This window comes from Crassostrea angulata, chromosome 10 (genome assembly GCF_025612915.1).
Source record: "Crassostrea angulata isolate pt1a10 chromosome 10, ASM2561291v2, whole genome shotgun sequence".
Lineage (NCBI taxonomy): Eukaryota > Metazoa > Mollusca > Bivalvia > Ostreida > Ostreidae > Magallana > Magallana angulata.
In genome coordinates this window covers 39773635-39797336 of record NC_069120.1, presented here as the reverse complement: position 1 = coordinate 39797336, position 23702 = coordinate 39773635, and the positions used below count along the sequence as shown (strand labels likewise).

At 33.1% G+C, this 23702-nt stretch overlaps 3 protein-coding genes across 6 annotated transcripts in view; 1 reads left to right on the top strand and 2 right to left on the bottom strand.

The window, feature by feature from the left end:
* The window catches only part of LOC128167508 (uncharacterized), an 86351-nt gene extending 75214 nt beyond the window's left edge, over window positions 1-11137 (top strand). The window contains exons 2-8 of one of the 2 annotated variants that reach the window (XM_052833266.1): window positions 8190-8281; window positions 8404-8545; window positions 8709-8896; window positions 9576-9716; window positions 10280-10369; window positions 10521-10624; window positions 10844-11137. In XM_052833266.1, coding sequence (XP_052689226.1) covers window positions 8197-8281; window positions 8404-8545; window positions 8709-8896; window positions 9576-9716; window positions 10280-10369; window positions 10521-10624; window positions 10844-11035 — 942 coding nt within the window. In that variant the 5' untranslated portion in view covers window positions 8190-8196 and the 3' untranslated portion in view covers window positions 11036-11137. The remainder of the gene's footprint in view (window positions 1-8189; window positions 8282-8403; window positions 8546-8708; window positions 8897-9575; window positions 9717-10279; window positions 10370-10520; window positions 10625-10843) is intronic. The other variant, XM_052833267.1, reaches the window with a different exon arrangement.
* LOC128167507 (uncharacterized) lies at window positions 2815-6175 on the bottom strand. The gene is made up of 8 exons (XM_052833265.1): window positions 5869-6175; window positions 5197-5292; window positions 4895-5045; window positions 4463-4653; window positions 4254-4343; window positions 3792-3896; window positions 3211-3320; window positions 2815-3102 (listed from the first exon to the last, which is right to left on the bottom strand). The coding sequence occupies exons 2-8, from the start codon at window positions 5270-5272 to the stop codon at window positions 2872-2874; spliced, it is 954 nt and encodes a 317-aa protein (XP_052689225.1). The 5' UTR covers window positions 5273-5292; window positions 5869-6175; the 3' UTR covers window positions 2815-2871.
* Window positions 11138-15444: 4307 nt separating the features above from the next.
* Window positions 15445-17661, bottom strand: LOC128167005 (uncharacterized). 3 transcript variants are annotated; one of them, XM_052832491.1, is made up of 4 exons: window positions 17552-17661; window positions 17045-17252; window positions 16467-16574; window positions 15445-16010 (listed from the first exon to the last, which is right to left on the bottom strand). In XM_052832491.1, exons 2-4 carry the CDS (start codon window positions 17243-17245, stop codon window positions 15555-15557), a joined length of 765 nt encoding a protein of 254 aa, XP_052688451.1. In that variant the 5' UTR covers window positions 17246-17252; window positions 17552-17661; the 3' UTR covers window positions 15445-15554. The 3 variants fall into 3 exon arrangements, with proteins under 3 accessions (XP_052688451.1, XP_052688453.1, XP_052688452.1); XM_052832493.1 differs by lacking the exon at window positions 17552-17661 and adding an exon at window positions 17424-17542; XM_052832492.1 differs by lacking the exon at window positions 17552-17661 and adding an exon at window positions 17383-17522.
* Window positions 17662-23702: the final 6041 nt, after the last annotated feature.

Below are 23702 nucleotides of genomic sequence, written 5' to 3'. Positions count from 1 at the left end.
ATCTCAGATTGTTTCTAAGTACGCTGAAGAAATAGTTAATACTTTGTGAAAAACTACATTTCTAGTTAAAATAATATTTTGCGTTTCAATCTACGCATTCATAAAAACATCTTCAAACTTCTTTTACCACTTGACTTCGAGTTTGTTTGGTGACTTGATTCATAGTCTACACTCTACGGTAACGAAGTCTCAATAGTAAACATTTTATCTTGATACCGTCTTTACCATTCAAGCCAAGTTAAAATGATTTGTCGTCATGTTAATACATGCTATACTGCAAACCTTTGATCCAATTTTTTAAATACCTCAATCCCTTATCTTAAAAAATATATATAAAAAACAGAGTTTCGTGTTAAATCTCTTTAAAAAATGCACATAAGATAGTTTTGTAATAAACCAGTATTTAATAAAGAAAAAGGTTAAATTAAGATAATCTATAAAATCACTTCAAATCCAGTTTTACAGGTTTTTGAATTGTCACACGTTATGCATAAGATTACAAATCCATAGGACTTTAAACCTGATATGAATAAATGATAAAGATTGGGTATTTAAACATCGATTTGACAAAGACAAATAATCGGAGGTTAGATTTGTATTGCCATCCTTGACATTACTGACAACAGTTGTTTATATCTGCAAGTTTATTTAAATATGTACAGGGCAAATTGATGTTGTATTGACAGTACTGACATTTATATAAAAAAAAAAAACACTTAAGTTTACATATTACTTATTTCCCCTTCTCTGAGTTTCTACGGGTAGAATTGTCTCAGCTCACACACCGTATTTTCCTACAAAAATTGCCAAATGCCTTCATCCTTCGAAAATAGATTATATTCAACGAACAAGCTAGATTACGGACACAATTCATGATACGTGCTTTGATGTTCAGTTTAGCAGGTTTAAATCTAGTTAGAAAGAGTTTGTAATTCAGTTGTCTTAGAGTACTTTTTAAAAAGTTGGTGCATGTATAGAAGTTTCATACATTTTGATTGCTTTTAATTTAAAATGGATCAAAGTGTATGAAATGTGACGGTTCGATTACTCAAGTACTCACTGACATCCTTACTTTTAAGCCATGTTACTTTTGGTTATATAGGGTTTTCTTCTATGGCTGTGAGTTGTGCGCCGTCTGAAACTATCAAACAAATTTACAAGAAACTACTTGATCAACCATAACCGAATTTGATGAGTGTGATTTGTAGCAGTAGGGAATTTAAGTAATGATATTCCTGATAGAGCACCCTCTACGGGCCAAGTTAATTATAGATGAAAGCTGTAAACAAAAATATAGGCAATCTTTTTTAAATCTCCTCAACTCTTGGAAATCTATCAGACAAACTGGATAGTTTTTGTAAAAGGCGAGCTTTATTGAACATAAGGTTTGATATGAACCATACCTATTACTTTAATATTTTTCCAGATGTGCATGTAGTGAACGATAATTTATCAAAATATTTCCTAATAATTGGGGTTTATATAGGCACATTAAGAATTTCGTTTCCTCGAAATGAAAATTCCACTGGTGATAATGAAAAACCACCTTATGTGTGCTATAGACCTATTATTGTAGTGTTATTCTTCGCTTTCAAAAAGGTCAAGGGCCTACTTTTTGAGTTGATGGCCATTGAAATTTTTGGGAAAGAAAAATTCCTAAAAGTTTTACACTATAATCAAGAATTTCTTAATCATGAAAATAATACAAATTACTAAACTCTTTTAAAAGTGAATTATATTTAATGAATGGAAGTGGCACTAAATAGATACAATGCAGTAGGTTGACAATTTTATATTAATATTCCAGTTTGAATTTCCTCTATCAGTTTCCAAAACCCTACCTTTTTTTTTATTCAATTTAACAATAAATTAAATGATGATAATATGAAAACATTTATAGTGCAAGTCTATTTATATCGACCTTATTCTCTGCTTGCAAAATTATAATTATGAGGCCAATGATCAAAATTTTTAGATATGGAGTCTTTTATCGTTTATAAGCATTTTCTGAATAATTCATTATTTCATTCTTTCAACGAATTTCCCGTTGTATGGTACCTGAGCGTTGCCATTGTGCTTTTAAAACGCAATAATAAATTGAAGCTTTGTAGGAGTACGTTTTAAGAAATAACATGGAAGAAAAAGTAAAAATTGAATGCCTTTAAAATTTTATACACAGAATAATGCTATTCTCAGAGTTATTTTTCTTAATTTTTGAATGAATTCATTGTACAAATCTACATTTGTAATGCTTCAGACAGATAAATAGCAAAATTTGGTGTATTTTGATATTTTGAGATGGCCTTTACTAAAATTCAGACCATAGAATTTAGTATATTATACGTATAAATCACACACATTGTATTAAAGTTTAAGGAAAAAAGCTATTGCAGTATTTTATTTAATCTGCTTCAAAGCGCGGAATATGACAATTTCCTTTATATTCCTATTACAATAGTATATGTTCCTGTTTTTGAGATGGTCCTTAAAAAACAAGATGGTTGATTTTCTTGGAACTTCGCAAATACTCTAAAGTTGGTTTAAATTTCAATGGGTAAAATATAAAGAGTTTTCCTATTGTAGTAATTCTGCGGAAAAAACCTAAATTGACCCTCTTAAATAAAGTATTTATATAAAGTATTTTCAAAAAGAATAAAATCTGTGGTATCTGTATATTGTCACCGTTTCTTTTTTTAAAGCACTTGACAGACCTTTAAAAAAGTTGCAGAGATACATGCACATATATTTGAATAGTTATAAAATTTCCCCCTTTTCTTACAATTTATTAGTTAATAAAAACAAAAGCTGTTCGGTACGTATGACGTGTTTATTATCGTTATAAAATATCCAAATAATGATTAATTAGATTGATTAAGCAACACCGAAGCCTTGGACTGTATTATAAACGTGCTTCATAAGGATATCCTCAGCCATAAATATAGCAGTTTCATTCAAGTTGTGGAACGCTATAGAATTAATTGAATTAGGTGTTGAGGTTTTTGTATAAATGGTCTCTTCTATTCTATATTTGTAACTGTTCATCTCAGCCTCAAATCTGAAGGGAGAAAACTCGTACATCGCCGTGCTCTCATCAAAGTCCACCTAAAAATAACGTAAGTCAGTATAATAATAACTTGAAATTCGATTTTTATGTAACGTTGATTCCACGACTGTGCAATCTAAAACAGTGATAAAAATGAGTGATCTTACCTCTTGAATGATTGGGTCCCCATTTCCAAAAGTTGTGTTGAATATTGATCGGTATCTATCAGCGTAGTCCAAAATGCTTTGAATGTTCATTAACGTCGTTGGACCACAAACTTAAAGATAACATAAACAAAGTAAGTAATAGAGTAGATGATAGTAATATAGAGTGTAATTCAACATTTCTCTGTTTTTATTGAACTGCGACACGGTATCTACATCAGAAAGACAAAAAGAAGGTTTGTTCTCTTTTTAAATCTCCTTGTCATATTGTCTCTTGCATTCATACACAAACAATTTTGTCATTGTTATTACTCCGAATATGGAGTAGCTATTCAAGTTTTGACTTCATTCTCAGTTTTTCGAAGGGAATTTTTTGATAGATTCTAGATTGACCAAATACCGGTTAGTAATAATCAACTCTAAGATTGCACCTTTTTTACATAAAATTTTATCTGTGTATTTTAAGATACCAGTAATCAAAATTCTGCGAGACATTCTGTTAAACTGTTTTTAACCAAGAACGAAGTGAAAATATATCCAAGATAAACATCATTGAATTTTTATAATCAAACATATTTCAATACCTATATCTATGTAACCCTCAATGTTGATACCATCTAGACCAGCGCAGTCGGAGCATGACCTGATCATGGTTATGGTAGATTGTCGTTTACGTCTGCCTACAATTCCTGAAAAGTAAAAAACAATCAAAGAGTCACTTTCTAAAACATTACTGTAACTTTTCCTTTTAATAGTTTTAAATATAATTACAAAAACTCTCTACAGTGACTTACTATACTTTGTTCAAATATCATACATAAATTCTTATAAAATCTGTACAATGACTAACTATACTTTGTCCAAATATCATACATAAATTCTTATGTGCGGGACTTGTGGTTGATAGTGCAAAATCCTTTGAGATAAACACACAATGCAGTTTCTTTAAAAAGATAAATTATAAAGAATTTTAATTTATGTATACTGTAGAGTATTTCGATAAAAAAGATAACTATTTCCTTAAGGATGATGAAAACATTTTATACCAGAGTTTTGAAAATTGCTTGCAACTTTTCCAAGTTTCTCGTCGATTTCTCTGCTAATGCGGTTTGATTCTTCTTGTGGTGTTCCTAGTTCTAAAAATGAAACAGTAACATTAAATTCCTTAACATTAGTTTAAAAAATAAAATCAATTCAGCTTTCTTCTCTAGAAAATGTAAATGATCAGTTCTCGTTTGTTTTCACAACTTTTCACCTGGTGAAATTACTGCTTTCAGATAATTTGCAGTTCTTCGAAAATCCTCTTCCATCATATATTTACGTTCACCAACTTGCTCAACCATCCAAGATGGCGTCAAACTGTCCAAAACATCGAAAAAGAGTTGCAGGACAACAGGTATTGGTCTGTTCAGATTTTGTTGTATATCCGCCATCGAAGGAACGACACTGACAAAAAATATGTTCTCGAATTGAATTCCAGTAGGAATTTGACCTGAGTACTTGAAATGTTTAAATTAAATTTTAACACTTTAAAAAATTTGAAACAGAAAATCGTACATATAATTGTTATTTACAGATGATTGTCTCAATTTTTTAAAACCTATATTACATGTAGCTCATAAACATGCATTATTCATAGATTACTGTTTTTATTTCTTAATGAATTATATAGAATTAAGAATCTTACGGGCTTGAAGCACATTTGGAGCAGACATATTTCCGGATCCGGTTTATCTCGTTATTACACCATGCGTTGTTTCTTTCTATACGCCATGCAAGATTATCAATGCCATTCGATAACGCTCCAAACATATGCCGCGTGGCTAATGTGTTAATTTCTGAAAATTAATCAACATTTAATCAATTTATTTAATGACTCGTTTTGTTTGATTCGTCAATTTTTTTCGGTTATATGATCATGATATAATACTTTGAATTTCGCCTGTCTTTAATTCGTTTTTTTAAACAATAAATGTTGAAATTTCTTACTTTCTGTTTCTGTGGGCCCAAGAATTTTTCCATTTGTGATAGTCAACGCAAGAACAAGCACCACTGCTATCAACATCCTTACTTTCCTCTACTGATCTGAAAATCAAACATAGTTTTTAAAAGGGATATAATGAGTTTATCATTACTGTCCGTTTTCAATATTTTACTTTACGTATACTTCATTTGTTTTGATTTTGATACATATCAAGTTTTGTTCTATCATTTGATAAGATACATACATATATATCTACTTAGATACTGAAAATATATATATTGAATAATCCAAATTTGCTCACCTATAAAGTTTCGAAAGTTGATATAAAATAAACTTTTCAAATTCCTAGGAATCTCTTATATATTTCTAGTGCCGGATGTTTTTATGTTGCAATTACAAAGGATTGTCCTCATAAGTTGAAGTTAAGTAAATGATCTTGATGACCTCTTTTTCCAAAAACACACATCGTTAGTTACTTAGTGGTTTAATCTGTTATCCTCTCTCTCTCTCTCTCTCTCTCTCTCTCTCTCTCCACACACACACACACACACACACACACACACACACACACACACACACACACACACACACACACACACACACACACACGTTTAGTTTTTAAATATTTGACCTATTAAAATAATTTTTCATTATCATCAGAATGTAACTTTACCTACCAATATAGGACCTCTCGACGATGTAAACGATAATGAAATCTCAAATTATCCTTCTCGTTCATATTTATAGCTTATTTTGCTTGGAAAGTTATTCGCCTTAGGACAACCGATTCTTCACGTTGTGATCACGAAGTCCCAAAAGCTGATATCATTTGTATTTGTTTTATCTGTACATTTTAAATCATCGATATTACAAATTACTGCCATTATTTAAGTTATTTGTTTAATTTCAACAGGTGTTGCCTTGCTGCCAACCGTTACCTATTTTTTTTAGCTTTAAGAATTGAATAGATAACGTAGAGATGACAGCAAGTTTTTTTTTTTTTTCAAAATTAGGACTTTCCGATGATTGATTGCACGGTAACAGGTATACACTTACCTAAAACAACCCTCATGGTTGTAAACAACAAGGTTAAATATTGTTATAAAATTAAGTGCATATGTACTTACACATGAATTTGAACGACTTTCATTTAGTTTGACTTTGTTTTTTCTTAAAAAGTTAAAAAAAAAAAAAAAGCTTCTTATATTCTTGTTACATGTACATGTATGAAATAAAATGCACATGTACAAACACATGCATTTTGAACGAAATTAATTCAGTTTGACTGTTTTTTTTCCTATAGTTTAAAAAAAGCTTCTTATATTCTTTAATTTATAATATCAAAATATTCATGATGGATGGGATTCAGACACGTGACAGACATCGTTTTCAACGATGATGGTCATTCGTGCACAAGTAAAAAAGGAGGGGCGAGCTAATATTTTTTCCATAATTTTTTTTTCTACATATAAAAATATTATTAGGAAAACGTTTCTGGATATAATGTATATCAAAATTTGCATCAACAAAGCTTTCAAACAGCTTATCCCTCATAAATACAACTAGCCAAAATTTATTTGCTTTTTTTTTACCTTACTGGTAGATAAAACTCCTAAAAAAAGCAGAAAAACAAACGGAATTTTAAGACTTCAGCTCATATTGCATTTTCTCTAGCAATAAAACCTAAATTTAAAAAAGCCAAAGCCTACACTAAAGTGCAATATTCATTTTTAATTTTTCAAGTCAACTGCAGTATGTATATAGCTTTCTCCTCATTATTTGCAGATCTAACTATAAGTAACAGAGTGACCGGGGGAGAGGACACGCCGGGTTTGTTTTTTGTGACATGTTTACAAGGTCATTAGGCGAGTCTTGTTTATGAATCGTTAATTAATAACGACATCACATCTTGTTCATGGTCTGATGAACCGCCCTCTCTCGTGTGTATTTATGCTGACGTCGGTATCGTTTGAAAGAGATTTTCTCGTGTGCAAAGGAGAAACAGCCCTACTTGTTCTTTATAAACAAAACCAAACCTTAAAGTTGCGTGCAAAAGCACTTTTCTGGCAGAGTATTTTTTTAATGATATAGCAACATCAAAAAGTTTTGAAAACCAACCAGTCTATTCAATCAAACTAAACAAACAATACTTATATATTATATACTGAACAAGCGACAGAATGCATAATGATTTGGAAAAATAGAATATACATGTAGTAGTAGTTTATCGAATTCTCAATTATGACATAATTGTATTTTTTTAAACTTTGTATAAACTATAAAAAAAAAATGAAAAAAAGAGAAAAAGTACGCTTCGTTTAGAGGTAAAATGACGAAAAAAAATTATAAAAGTTTGTAAACTTACACATTATAATCATAGAACCATAAGTGTCAAATGTGTTAGTCTACGACGCTTGTGTTGAGCTCAATGGTTATTTATAAGATGAATGTATAGGTAATATGCTGCAATATATGATATAATAGACACCCCCCCCACCCCCCCCCCCCCCCCCAAAAAAAAGGGTTAGTGCAATATAGATATCTTTACAGTGCTTTCCAATGAAATAATACAATTGACACCCCCCCCATTCCCCCTTAAAATAAGTGCAATATAGATATGTTTACAGCATTTTCCTAGATATTACATATCAATCACTGCCAAAAAAATGAGTGTATGTTTTCAAGAAACCGCTGGTCGGTCGTAAAAAGCTGATGACCCCCTGTCGTTACCATGTGTTGGCCTTTATTTCTCTACACTGGAACCTTTGTATGGACGTAGGTCAGTTTTGTTTTTTATTAGTAAACAGGTAACTTGTATATATACAGACAATCATTCCCCCGTTGTCATTACAAAAGCAAATAGCCAAGAAAAGGTGAGTAAAAGTTGAGTTTTTAATTAACATGGAGTAGGTTGTAAAATTGTGTTGAATTTAAATACAACAATAGAAAACTTGTCATTTTTTTTATTTTTCCATGTGTATTTTTTAATAGATTTCTGAAGAAATATGCTGGTATTCCTACGGAGCTGCATTGTGGTCTTTTTCGCCACAAAATGTTTCGCCGGACCGATGTCGACAGAAGACTTAAAAGGTAAAATCTTTCTTTCGTTCCACGCACGCAAAACCTGTACAACGTTAACTTATTCCGTTTTTTAACCATCTTTGTTTCTCAATAGTGTTTAATCTTGCCAATGTTAATTTCTTTGTTTTCAGATTTTGATAAAAACGTGAGAATAAGGCTTGCTGTGTTGGTGGCAAAAAACTTGGAAACCCTCACCCAGCAAATTACGTCAGCTAACGATGGCTGCTTACTGAAAATAAACACAACCATTGATAGCTGTGCTTCTTGTCCTGCGTAAGTCATTCAATATGTTTGCATAGCCTGAAAAATCGAATATTTTCCTGATTTTCATATAAAGTACTCTTTTTCTCAAGGAGATTATTTTGGTCTAAAAATGGCCACAGACATCCAGCTCCCTTTAGACTGTCCAGTATTCTCTTTGTTTTTACTTTTTCAGTGGTTCTGCTTCACAGTCAAAAATTGACGAGGTGGTCAAGGCCATTAGCTATCCGATCGTGGAGGGAGAGAAGCTGGTCACTAAGATTACCGACTCCCTCTCTAATGTCAACGTGCGAGAGTTCCTTGGAGACAAGCTGAGCCCAGTGCTCAACACCCTGAAAGGAACATTAGGAGTCTTAATCAACAGTATGTGAATCTACGAAATTTTACATTTTAAAAACCCTGCCAGTTTAGACATTTATCTTAAATTCTTTTAATTTTACTTTATTTTGTGTGATCTATTTTGAATAGTCGGTCTTTTAATGTTGCAAGAACATCATAATGCCATTTCGTCTTAAATCTTGTTAAATAGAAGTAAAACTGCATACTACATTTTTTTTTTAGTTTTAGGATAAAATACAGGCTCAAACTGCATTTTTCTTTTCTAATGCTTAACAATTTATAACAATCATAGTAATATACGTTCGGAATATCCGAGTATTCAAGATATCGAGGGTAAAATACTTTAAAAATAGGTGGTTGGGACTTAAAAATTACTTCGACATATCCACTGTATGTATTCGAGATATCAGAGTTTAACTGTATTTTAAAGGGCATAAAGTTTTGTAAATCAAGGATAAATAAGAATATTTACATGTGATTAATATTTTTTATAAATTATTTATTAAGGTTATTGGTAGTATTCGGTATTATGGGTGTCTTGCAATTTTCAATTATTATATTAAAGGCTAAAGTGACAATGATTCCTACTAATTATTATTAATTTGTCTAGCCCTGCATATTTTTACATTGAATATGTACTTACCTGTAGTTATGCAATACCTTTATGTGTTGTTACCGTACATTCTCTTCTTCTTTTTTTAAGGTAATGAAATCCAGAACATTGGAAAGTTTTTCTCAAACTTTGAGAGCACTTTCAATAATTTGAAGAATTCCCTTTCAAGCATTCCGTCCAGCCTTGGAAAAACATTTGAGACTCTTGTAGGTGATATTGGTGGCAAACTCAGTAAGTAAATGAAACCCAATACCTACATATATGTATATGTACACATGTGTATTACCCCGCTCATTCATTTTTTTATTGCATGCGATACTTCTTACTTTAGAGTATGTATTAGTGATAGTTATGATATAAAAGAAATATTAGAATATTTATTCATAAAAGAATAGTTTTTGATAAACTGGATTTTAGCTGGAGTTATTTCCCGTCGGCCACGGAAATCCCTTTCTAATTAGTAATGAACTTATCACGCTTGAAATTTTGATGTAAATGTAATGATAAAGAAAGCACTCATTTCTTACAAATATATAGTCATTAAACCATCATTTAATATAATTTATTATTGTAGAATAGTTCAAATTTTCTTCAGTATATTTCTATCAAACTCGTTTGAAATCGGCTACTCAAAGAAATTAACGGATGGTGGCCATGGGGGAAAACCCTGAGTAAAAATAAGTCATAAGAAAACTTGCTATCTATTGTTCGGAAAAAAAAAATATATATCTGACAAATAAAGTATGAGTCTTGTTTTTCAATAAAACTAATTCATTGGTCATTTTTTATCAAAGGTAAGCTAAAGTTTTGGAGAAAGAGACGATCCGCATGCGCCGAGTGCGAGAAACTCAGCTCCAAAGACCCCAACACGGTCATTACAAACGGTGGGTACATTTCTCAACTTCACATTAATCTTATATAGCATGTTGCAATTGTAAACAACTTTGTTATAAAAAAAAATTAATAAAATAAACGTTCTTTCTCAACTTATTATTATTAAATAAATTATAAATTATTTTTCTCCATTTGTCACAGTTTGTGGCGCAAATGTGGCCAAACAGTTGACTGACCTGACAAAGAGTCTGGAGAATCTACAGGAACTGTATGAAGACTCGGTCAACGGAACCGTGGTCACTGAGGCAAGTCGTTCTTAATCTGTCTATTTTGTAGTGGTCCTTGATTTCTGAATCGTCTTTTTCATTCGAAAAACGTAATTTTTTAATCAATTGCCGCGTGGGGGAGGAGGGGGGGGGGTCTGTGACTTAATGTTTTGCGTTTAATGTTTTTATTTTATTAGATAAATATTGAGATTTCGTAAAAAAAATTCATAAGTGTAATATGTCAATTTTTTTCAACAGCTTGTCATCGGAGATCCCCAGATGACGTACTCACCCTCTTTTAAGGTGGTCGCTGACCTACAAAGCATGACATACAACATTGGAGCCACAAAGAAGACTCTGCAGGGATTTGCTGGGGAGATCATTAACTTCACTGATAAACCGACTTCTTATGACTTCCTGGCAGATAAAATCTACCAAGATTTCGTTTAAAATCTGTCAATCAATATGCACTTTTCCCCTTTTGCGTAGTTTTAATAAGCGTGTGTTGTTATTCTTGTTTTTTATGTGTGGAGAGGGGGGGGGGGGAGGGGGGGGGGAGGGGGGGCAATGAGTGGGGAAAGGGGGAGGCTTTTTAATCTTAAATTAACCACTGATCAATCACATTGTTTTCATATTCTGTGTGTAATATTTTAAATATTGTTTAAAATATTTTTATACTGTAAGATGGGTTTTTTTGTTTTTGTTTTTTTTTATAAATACGATCATTTTATAAGTCCGCGATAGGCTGATCGTTTTCTTATTGATTGCAAGGTTTTGCATGTACATAATTGAAGTACATTTGCTTCAACTGCATATTCTTCGTGATTGTAAATATTGGAAGTATTTTTGTCTGAACTATTATACATTTTACATCAACATAAAGTCATGTCCATGATGTATTTGTTTTCTTCATTTTTTTAAAAAAATCAAAACAGGGTTTTACGTAGATGTATTTGCGAGCGGTTTTGTAAATTCTATAATTATTCACATATTACATATGGCACAAAGATTCGTATAATCTATAAATAAATTAAGATCGTAACTGGTCATCAAAAAGAACCATCTCCACTTTTTACATATGTAACTCTGCCAATTTTTTTAGCAGTTTATCGATTGTTCTCTCTTATAAGATGCATGTATAGAGTACACTGAATGACACGATTTAAACACACTGCAGGCGGCAGGATGAATGTACATGTACATACAGTGTACATGAATGGAGAGATTCTTCACTAGCTCTTATATCAGATGCACGAGAATGTCCGATGCTTTCTTAATAAAAAAAACTGAAATTAAAAAGATTCATTGGGTATAATAATGAAATTTGAAGAAAAAAAAGTATAATGCACTTAACACCGGAAACCCGTGCATTTATTCATCAAACTAACTATAAAAAACACACAGGCAGTCTAAATGAAAAATGAATAAGAGATATATATTTAGTAATCAAGTTCTATATCTAGCCCTTTGTCAGTTTGCAAGGCGAGTAAGTAAAAAAAAAACCGGATGTTTTATCCTTATTTGGCTTCGTGGCCTTGCGCTCTTTCGCTGAGTTTCCTGGGGGGGGGGGGGGGGGTGTGCAGAGGGGGCCTAGCCCCCACATGCACACTTTTTCTCTAAATATATATTTTTCTTGAGTTTTAACATTCTGATCGTAAAATTTTAAGGAATGCTAAAAATGATATAGAGAAAAATTAGGAAATAAACTACAGAACCAATGTTGAAGTTACATACCCCCTCCACCCCACCCCCCCCCCCTTAACTTTTAAAGATTGGGGGGGGGGGGGAATGGTTACATTCACTTTATTTTTGATTGCCACTGAGCAATTACCACGATGTCTGTACTATGTCTAATACAGGTTTAAAAATACCTTTGTTCATCGATGTTACTGATAGTAAAGCAGTACAATGTTTTATATACTAGCTGTTCGAGCACACGATGGTATGGATATGATGTAATTGAACATGATACAATATGAACACATGTAATTAAAGTGACATCAATGACCCATGACAAATTATCCTTTTACTCAAAAGCAACACAATTATTTGATATACATTATTTAATTAAACTTTATTTAAACAATAAAATGCTGTCTGATGATTCATGCGAGATATAATGGTAGCGACATTGCAGAAAAATACTTTATATGAGAATTTTTTCTGCAATGATCGCTGCCTTCATCACAGTGCATAGTCCGCATGAATCATCAAAGATGTTGTTTTATTGTTTACATTCACATCTTTCTTTTTATAAATTATTGAATTACATGTAATCATTAAATAGTAGGTAAAAGTAAGTAAAATTATTGTTAATGTACATCAGTACGCTAGATAGAAGAAATAGCAGTCTTCATATATGGGCATTTGAGTCTGACACCATCATGATTATTTCGTGCAGTCCGTGATTTTTCTTAGGTTTGCTTAAGAAATATAGTGAATATCCTTATAATCACATATACTGCATTTTGTCATACAATATCAAATACAGAAAATAATATCGCCGTAACAATTTTTTTTTCTTCGTTTCAAGTTAAAAAATGTACGACTTTAATCGTGTCGTCTACTGATCAATACAGGGTTATGGGTTTTTTCTTCTCGGTGTGGGTGGTTGGGGGCGAAAGATAATTTTGTTTGCTGGGTACAGGTGGGGGGGGGGGGGGGGGGGGGGGTCGAGGCCTACTTTTGGTAAAATTTGTACAATGTGAATAAGTGAACTTTCAAGGGAGGAGGTTCAAACTCACAGCCCCTTTCTAGATGCGCGAATGGTTTATATATCCCAATCGTCATAAATATCAGTTAAAATCATGTGGGAGAAGGCTATTATACCATGTATGATGAACATGTATATACTGCTTGGACTGTGAACCGTGGCCAAGACGGTGTGCAAATTATCATGTGATACGTTGTCTTGACACGTTCCAACGGAAACACTGGGCCCTTAATGCAATGGGACCGGTACACCGGAATAATTTTCATCTTCCTGATTTCAGAGATTTACTTAGTGATTTTATGTATATTTATATTTACTCATGTAATCTTTGAAACTTCAACTGAAAACGATATCAAGTTCACTAGCATTTATATACTCTAAGACTTGTTTTCCACATGAGGAAAGCCAAATCAAAAACCGTGCATGGGTGTTCGCTTCTCTAAATTGATGCCCTTAATTTAGCGTTAGAGATATTAAAGGGGCATGGTCACGATTTTGGTCAAAAAATATTTTACCGATTTTAATGTTTACAATGCTTCAGTAAGGCATTCTTAATAGGTAACCAAAATTTGGTTGTCATTCGTTCAGTCGTAAGCGAGTTACAGATCTAACAATTCATTGCTATGTAAACAAAGCTTTTTTTTTATTTTTTGAATGTTGAAGTCCAAATTCCAGTTTTAGACCTAACATGAAGGTGTTAAACGTTAGGAACTGTTTTTTTATGCTTAAAATGAATAAGAAGATAGACGTATCAGCTTGAAAAAGATGTTTTAAAGATATATTGAACCTGTGTAAACAAAAACAGGACACGAGCCTTGTTTACATGCCAAATAATTGTGAGCTCTGTATCATGCTTATATCTCAACGACTGACTCTCAATCTTTTTTCTCATTATAATTTCAATTCTAAAGCATCAAAAATAATAACAAGAGGCCCATGGGCCACATCGCTCACCTGAGGAACAATAGGTATGATAAAATCAGCTTAATGGAGTCAATATACAAACTATCTGGACAATGTACAATAGTACATGTAGATCCTGTATAGATAAAATCCATTTACCCCCGATATATTCTTATGTTTATAATCATTAGTCCCTTTTCTAACAGGATGATTTTGTAGTCATATCACATGTTGAGTATTGCAGTTCTCAAAAAGATCCTTAACAATTGTTTATATCTAGGATATAAACATACATCAAACTCTGAACCTTCTTGTGAGGCCGAAGAATTGTCCTTGGGTCAAAGTCTTAACATCTGTCGAGTAGTTTCTGAGAAGAACATTTTTAAAGATTTACTCTACATATTCCTTTGTTAAACTTCGACCCCCCCCCCCCCCCATTGTGGCTCCATCCTACCCCTGGGGATCATGATTTTCACAACTTTGAAGCTACACTACCTGATGATACTTCCACACAAGTTTGAGCTTTCCTGGCTGATTTGTTTCTGAGAAGAAGATTTTTAAAGATTTACTCTAATATATATTACTATGTTAATCTTTGACCCCCCCCCCCCATTGTCGCCCCACTCTGCCCCTGGGGATCATGATTTTCACAACTTTGAATCTACAGTACCTGAGAATACTTCCACACAAGTTTCAGCTTTCTTGGGTGATAAGTTTTTGAGAAGATTTTTAAAGAATTACTCTATATATTCCTTTGTTAAACTTCGACCCCCCCCCCCCAATTGTGGCCCCACCCTACCCCCGGGGTCAAGATTTACTCTACACTGTATATACTTCGCCCCCCCCCCCCCCCATTGTGGCCTCACCCACATGCTTCGACACAATTTTCAGCTTTCCTGATCTTATGGTTCGTGAGAAGAAGATTTTTGATTTCTCGAACATTTTCATAAATTCCCAATTATCTCCCTTTGTAAAAAGGCGTGATCCCTAGTTTTCACAACTTTGAACCCCCTTAGGCTAAGAATGCGTTGTGCCAGGTTTGGTTGAAATTCGCCCAGTGGTTCTTCAGAAGATGTTGAAAATGTGAAAAGTTTACAGACAGACAGACGGATGGATGGACAGACGGACGACAGACAAAATGTGATCAGAATAGCTCACTTGAGCTTTCAGCTCAGGTGAGCTAAATCAGGAAAATAAAATGACCAAAATCGTGACCTTTACGAAAGTATAAAAACATTTAAAATATTTTTGGCATTCATTTTAATAATCAAATCAATAAAATACAAAGAAAATTCTCTGTGAATAATATGAGCAATGGATTAAATAATCCATCGTATAGTGTAAATGAACAAGTCAGTAATCGTCAGCGAGAAAATCATGATTGAAGATAAAATTGTTGGAACACTGAACCATCTCGAAGTCGGAACAAGATAAATCTGCTGACCCTCGACCTTCAAGGTCACAAAGTTCATGAGAGAGGTGACCTCTGAAGCTTTCACCGGTTTGTATGTTAAAGTCTGAGGTAGTCTGAGTGCAGTTCATTCCTGCAACATTGAAAGTATTTGGCGTAGGTGGTTCTGTTTGATTCTGTATATTTGTTGAGGAAATGTCACTCTGAATTTGGCCATCAACAGCGCCATTTTGAAGGATAAAGTTCACGAGACCCATCACATCCACCGGTGTTATCACTGTCTGCTGCTGTTGTGAAAATGATTCACTTAAGATTTTCAGCATTTTGGCTTTTTCTGATTCCATTTCAGACACCTTGGCCTCCAGATCCTTCTTTCGAAGTTCTTGTTCTTTCACTGTCTACAAGAATAAAATTAATGATGAATTTTACATGAATTATTCGGAAACTCTTTTCACTGGATCACGTGATAAACACTACATGTACATTATAATACGTATAGCTACATTACTCAGCAATATTTATATTACAACCGTCATTTAATTAATAATACATGTAGTACTTAATTGAAAAAAAAAATATTAAAAAAAATGTGTTGTTTGTAGTTATAAAAATACCGTATGAACGCAAACAAAAATATTTTATGAATTTTATAACAAGATTACATGTAACACTTCTCATCTGACAATTTATTTTTGTATTATACATGTATATTTCTTCTTATTTATAACAAAATAAACAAATAACGAAATTACATTTTTCTTGTAACATTTGTACAAACATGAATGGTTTTGTGATATTTCTTTGAAAATTATTCAATATAATTGCATGTTTAATAAGTGAATAATTATACCTACTTGAAATATTTCCTGAGTTTCCTGTTTTTTCTTTTCACGAGATTTTTGCGCAGATACTCTGTTGCATTTTCTCCTAGCTGCAATTCGATTCATTTCCTCTTTTGAAAGCTATGTAAAAAAGAAAATATATGTAATTGACATAATTCATAAAACACTTAACCTTCCAAAAATATAAATATAAATGTTGGGTTGTATAGAAAGGCTACACATTTTACAAAATGATATCATTATCACATGAAATTGATGAAACCAATATATGCAATAAAACTTACAAATCATTGAAATTACAAGCGAAAATGATGAATTCAAATATTGCCGAAGCTGTTTGCATTTCTTTTTAAAAATAGCTTTAGCTTAAAAAAATATTTTCGGGACAAGGGGTGTATTATATAATCGTAGCAACAATTCGTGAACAATATTAAAGGGGGGGGGGGGTGAAGGGTTGATTGACAAGATATTTATTTAATAGAGTGACGCAATCGTTTCATGAAAGCAATATTGAATTCAAACTATTTTTACAGTACAGTAACTGAAATTCTGCATGTGATTTTTAAAATAAATTTTATACATGTACGTACTGGGTGTTTAATGTCCCGAGTTTTTTCAATTTCCGGCTCATCTTTCCCCTCAGACACGCGCCTCAACAAAATGGTCATCTTCAACTGTTCCTTTGTAAGGGTGGGAGAATAGCCGATCTCGCTATACTCCTCACGTGCCTTTTTAAATGCTGGATCCGCCTCACCCATATCACTTTCCATCTGTTCGCTTGCCGCATGCATATTTCAGCTGCAAACAAATGTTTTTTAAACAATTAATGAACATAAAGAACTGTTAAAGTCGTAATTGAGAAAAGTCACAACAAAGGCACGCCCTTTTGTATAGCATGACAAATTCATGCATGCATCTTGGCATATACTGTTAGTTCGGTGGCACACTTGTTTGATAGTTGCGACCTACGATGTAAACTTGCTGCATATGTTTTAACATCCGTGCTACGTTGGAATAAAATAACAATGACTGTAGCATCTAGTTATCGTAATAAGTCTTCGATTGTGCTATTATGAAGAGATTGTGGAGACACTCACCTTCTTCCCCGGCTATCAAATCTGTTGTGTCACGTGGCACTTGGAATTCTAATGAGACATGTGCGTGATCTATTTTTAGAAATACGTAATAGTTTGTAAAGTAGCGAAATGTCCGTAACTACACTTTCTTGGTGTTTTCTAAGCAAGCATTTCTCTTTGTTTGACTTGTTTGAATTTGCATTTAATGCAAGAAACCACTAAAAGCACCTATTTCATGCAAAATAGAAGTTTTACCTGGTAGTGTCTATTTTTAAAATAGGTGCTTTCCCAATAAAGAAGGTCTATAAATAAAAAGAATTCCCATCCCTAAGCTCTATATATACTGTTGATATGCCTTCCCAATGTCTTATAAGGCAGCCCTATTCATATAGACCGAAACTGAAACTATGCTTTTATCACAAATATGCGTTTCAGTTGGCGATTTTTTTATTGATTTTTTTTTTACTTAATATAGCTACAGCCTAGTACGCGTCGTTCATAATATTAGATATATGCGATCCAAATCCTGTACATGTAAAATTGTGAATTGGAAGCCTAAGTTAGCCTTTCATTTGTGATTTTAATCATTTCATTCAATGATTTAAATCATTTTTGTTATTACTTTGCGGTCACTAAACATAGGTAGTCCTATTTTAAGATTTTAAAAAAATTAAATTAGTGCGATCGGTCATGCATTAAAAGAACGATGAAAGAGTAATCTTTCTTTATTAATTAATTTTGCACTTGGCCTTATTTCAATGTGATTACAATGCTAAACCCCACCAAAAATTAAAAATAAATTCTGTAAAATTCGCCTACAATGAATTCAACGTTATTTATATCGCAAACCAGTACTATTTAAAGAAATATTCTATTTTAATTTTTTAAAAGATATTTAAGGATTTCATGAAGGAAATACCATGACGACTGTTTACTTGTAATCATTTATAGACACAAAGTAAGGGTTTTATGCATAATTATTTACAGGTTTCTTATTTTCGTTTCTTTATATTTACCATATTGTTTATGTCAGTACAGTGTGTTTAATTTTATTCAGAATCAGAAGCACATTTATAATGATGACTTTAAAGGGCTTTTTCAGCAACTTCCCAATCCATGCGTAGATCTGGGAGGGGGGGTGGATAAGCACCCCTCCCCCTCCTACAAATATAAAAAAAAATCACACAGTAAAATTCTCGAAAATGAACCTCGGTGTCCCTCTGATAAAAAAAAAAACAAGTCTTTGACCTCTCTCCCTGGACATTTTTTTTTTTGGTAACCGCGCATGCAATCTCAATATTCATTGCTGACTATTTTTAAGGAATAAGGAATTAATGTTTGAGTATTATGAGGTGATAATTTCGGTCGGGGCGTGATCAAATCCAATGATAGATTTGATCACGCCTCGAACGAAATTATCACCTCATAATATTCAAAGAATGATTCCTTGTATTTATATAATTTTAAACCATCGTACAATAAAATATTTCAATATAAATAAGCAAACCCCGCTGGCGCCTCAATTTGGCTTTATATGAAGTTATGGGTTTTATAGTACAAAATCGATACGTAATATTATCACAGGCAAAGGCACTGGAAAATGTAAATATTTGTTAATAACAACATTGTGACCGAGATATGAATGTTGAGATTTTTAATTGAAGTAAAATCGTCGATGTCGATTTTTTACTTTAAAATATAAAATCCACTTGTAATAAAATTAGTTTTGAACGGATCGATAATATGTAACTTATACAGGCATGATTATGAACATTTAGGAGCTTTAAAATTCATTTTTTAAGGGGGGAAACCAGCCCATTAAGTTCTAGGACATGCAAGTTCGAACAAAGTCCTGTCTTCAGTACGGATGGACAAACTGACACGGGGAAGGCCATGGTTATTCTGACATAACAACCTAAACTTTGTCTGTCCGGGGGTGGGAATGGGGGCAAAATATTGTAATAATTTAATAAGATCTAATGGGAACGCATATTTTTCTTTAGATTACAATTTTTTTTCAATCACATAAAACGATTGTATTAGAAGTATCAAAACTTTTCCTTTTATATCCCTGCCATCTTCTAGAAAAACTTCCTTAATTTGAATAAGATTCCTTTACGCTTACTGTAATCTGTTTACATCCTATATAACCATATATTATGATAATTGTGCCTTGTATCTATAAGGAAAGGGCAAAAATAGATCTTTCCTGCTGCTCAATCCTATTTTTTATAGTAATAAAATATTATTTAAATTGGATTAAAGAGACTGGATGATTCGATTCAGCATTCGGAGCCATATGCATTACGTGCACGCTATACTTTCCGCTTCAGTCTTCTCGGTTTACGTCATGTGTTTGCTAATTATATAAAACCCGTCTCCATTATTTCCTCCAAAATGAAGTGCAACGGAAATGGCGGGTGTGAAGCGGGGCGGGGGAGGGAGGGAGGCAGACCGTCAAAATACCACTGTCATGTCACTGAATACCATCACTAATTCTAAATATAAATAATGTTATAATTCACTTGTGCATGTACGAATCTTGGAACGAAATGTGACACCTGCATTTGGAAGACATTTCGACAGATAATTGCGTCAATGCATGTTCTGGGTTGTCGTCTGCAACCCTGCGAATTGTTATGTATTCCAAATCATTGTCGATAATGCTCGATAGCTCAGATTCATATTCGAAAGCATATACCCTTCACGGAAAGTCCATGTTGTCAACGTTTACTACAAGCGCTTGCCCCCCCCCCCCCCCCTCCCCTGAGAAAAAACCTGGATCTGAGTTATCAGGAATTTGCAGCGAAAAATTAATATAAGAGGGTAGAGTCCTTGAACAAAACTGAGAGAGAGAGAGAGAGAGAGAGAGAGAGAGAGAGAGAGAGAGAGAGAGAGAGAGAGAGAGAGTACACAACTTTATACGAGTTATCTCTCTTTCTCTTTATACATGTACTGCATGTATGTGTTGCATTAGAGAATCATTTATTTCTTTCAGGTTATCTTTTGAATAATTTAATTATCATATCTTGATATGCATATCATCAGTATGTCATTCCGTCTTAACTCAGCAACCATTTACATGTGTGTGGGTTTATTAATACTTTATAGTATATAGGTCTGATTATTATTATTCTCATGTTGAGGTAAAAACATCGTGATATATTTTTAAAATTGTTTTTGTATCTAGAAATACATCTATTCTGCACAAAGGCTCAATATCAGGCATGTAGAAGGGACCTGGACTAGCAATTTTTGTTGTTGACATTTACATATAAAAAGGTGAATTAACATTGAGCCCCCCCCCCTCTTTTTTGGAATCATGTAGAAAAGGAAATGAACAAAGAAATAAAGGTAGTGAAACACTATGCTACTTCAATTTTTTTTAATGAGCTCCCCCCCCCCTTGCACACACACTTTAAAACAAACAACGATGCGTAGTGTCTGGTAATAGCTAGTCTGTAATATATTTTACCCTCTGCACCCAAGCTTAGTCAATACCCTGGTTAGCGCAAATAATTCATAAAACCAGAACACATACCGTAACGATACTTACATAAAATATAAGACTAAAATCTTCTCATCTGTATTCGATGGTGGACAATGGTCACCTCATACGGAGAGTTTTTTCTATAAAGATATGAATTCATAGTTGGCGTCAAATCGAAAGGTACGAATACTGTGTTTAGACATTTAGTCCCTAAAATATTAATTAAGTGTAGATAGGTGGTGGTAATTATTCGTTCGATCTGTTAAATTCTTGCACGGCATACATAACGTTTTTGATATTTAACTAACAAGCACATGTGCACATTTTGTATGAACAGTTTATACTGTTTTGTCGATATTTCCCTACAGTATAATATGTTTAGCTATTCATAATTTCGTATATCTTGACTGTTCATCTGTTGTTAACGGCCATTTTCCCAGAATGCAAAGCATGCTACCTTATGCAGAAAATAAAGAAAATGAATACATCAAAAACGCCTTTTAGATCTATTAATAATTAAATTTTGTCAATAACGAATGTCTATACGTATGAAAGCCCAGGCCGGTATGTAATTGAGTTATGAGTGAGAATATAATACGTGAAAAACATGTAGAACAATAATATCGACGTTAAGTAGGCAACAAATACTATTAATACAACGAATGCTGTTAATAGCATATATTTACATCAAACAAGTATTATTTCTTCTATTTCTTACGGAAACTTATAGCTAACGTACTTACGTACATTAACAGTAATTTAGTAAATTTTACTTACTTTTCATAATCAATTTATCAATTAGCTAAAAGAAAGATGTTGATATAACAATAAAATGCTTTCTTTGATGATTCATTCCGGTTATGAAGGTAGCGATCATTGCAGAAAAAAATAACATAACCCGCGTACAAGAAAATGACAGGACAGATATTGACAGGCCCTGTTTATCGATTGGTCAAGACATACAACTAAATAGGAAAAATCACGGACTGCACGAAATAATCATGACAATGTCAGAATCAAAGTCTCACAGGAGACGATTTGGCTGTTTCTTTTAGCTAACGTACTTACGTACATTAACAGTAATTTAGTAAATTTTACTTACTTTTCATGATCAATTTATCAATTAGCTAAAAGAAAGATGTTGATATAACAATAAAATGCTTTCTTTGATGATTCATTCGGGTTATGAAGGTAGCGATCATTGCAGAAAAAAATAACATACAAATGTAACCCGCTAACGCGGGTTATGTATTTTTTCTGCAATGTCGCTACCGTCATATCCCGAATGAATGAACCAAAGATTAAATGACACAGGCACGTAGCATCAAGTGTTGAGAGGTGAGGCAGACTCGTCCGAAATCTTGAAAAGCAAGAAAAAAAATGACCTAAATCCCAATGTTAAAAACATTTCAAAACCTTAATGTTAAATAAAATCTTAAAAATCTTATTTCGTGTAGGAATGGAGGGTGGAAGGGCTAGTACGTTATAAAATGCCCCCCCCCCCCCTTAATATAAAGGTTATGTGCCATTATATAAATAGTGCCTGTTTGGGAGGGTAACTGTTGAAATTGACACTCCTCGAAAACCATTGTCAACCTCCGCTTCGCGTCGGTTGACAATGGTTCTCTCGGGGCGTCAATTTCAACAGTTACCCTCCCAAACAGGCACTATTTATTTAATTATACTGAATGTCTTATTTTGAATTTTAATGAAAATTTTACTGCTTTTATATAGAAATGAACTAAATTCTACGGCGAACCGTACGCGCATAATTTACGCGCATGTAACAATTCATTTTATTATCATTTCAGTTAAATACTGAAATCTGATTTGTGTAGACGCAGTTGATAATCCGTTCTATTACCCTCAGCGCTAGCAACACACCTAGCAACGGGTAACACAACGAATTGTTACATGCGCGTAAATTATGCGCGTACGGTTCGCCGTGGAATTCACGTCATTTCTATATAAAATAAGTAAAAAAAAAATCTCTAAAATTAAGACATTCAGTTTAATAAAATAAATAGTGCCTGTTTGGGAGAATAACAGTTGAAATTGACACCCTTCGAAAACCATTGTCAACCTCCGCTTCGCTTACCCTCCCAAACAGGCACTATTTATATAGTGTTACCCGTTGCCAAATGTGTTGCTAACGCTGAGGGTAATAGAACGGATTACTAACTGCGTCTAAACCAATCAGATTTCAGTATTTACATCTGTAACATGAAAGTATAATAAAACAGTATGTACCTCATGAAGGCGTCGTTAAACGTAACTATAAACGATGGAAGCCTAGTTCTAGCAGACTGCCATTGTTTTTTTAATGTTATAGCGTGCCGTAGATGTGTAAAATTGCTCTGCTCATTAATTAGTTACATTTAAAATTATTTCAAGCAATGAAATGGAGTGATGTTGGTAGTAATTAATTGGTTGCATTGATTTTTAAAAGCAATCAATATTTACATTGGATACTGTAAAACCAATTTGTACACGCACAACCATTTTCATAATTATAAATGGTTGACTACATTTGTAATTTGTTGATCAGTAAGTGAAATGTAAAATTAGTTTGTCAGTGAGTTTTAAAAGTAAAGGATTCTATTGTTAAACATTTACAATACTGTACATGTACGTAGAAATGCACTTATGCAATGCGTTTTATGTGCCAATAGTCCTTGTATC

Bases quoted from the DNA above. Each gene is read 5' to 3' on its own strand.
- LOC128167507 (XM_052833265.1), bottom strand. From the start codon at position 5,272: ATGTTGATAGCAGTGGTGCTTGTTCTTGCGTTGACTATCACAAATGGA. The intron at 4,344-4,462 runs GTGAAAAGTTGT...TTTCATTTTTAG, and splicing joins GAAAGCAGTAATTTCACCAG to AACTAGGAACACCACAAGAA. The intron at 3,897-4,253 runs GTATAAAATGTT...TTTACTTTTCAG, and splicing joins AAGCAATTTTCAAAACTCTG to GAATTGTAGGCAGACGTAAA.
- LOC128167005 (XM_052832491.1), bottom strand. From the start codon at position 17,245: ATGCATGCGGCAAGCGAACAGATGGAAAGTGATATGGGTGAGGCGGAT. The intron at 16,575-17,044 runs GTACGTACATGT...TTTTTTACATAG, and splicing joins CTCGGGACATTAAACACCCA to CTTTCAAAAGAGGAAATGAA. The intron at 16,011-16,466 runs GTAGGTATAATT...TTATTCTTGTAG, and splicing joins AAACTCAGGAAATATTTCAA to ACAGTGAAAGAACAAGAACT.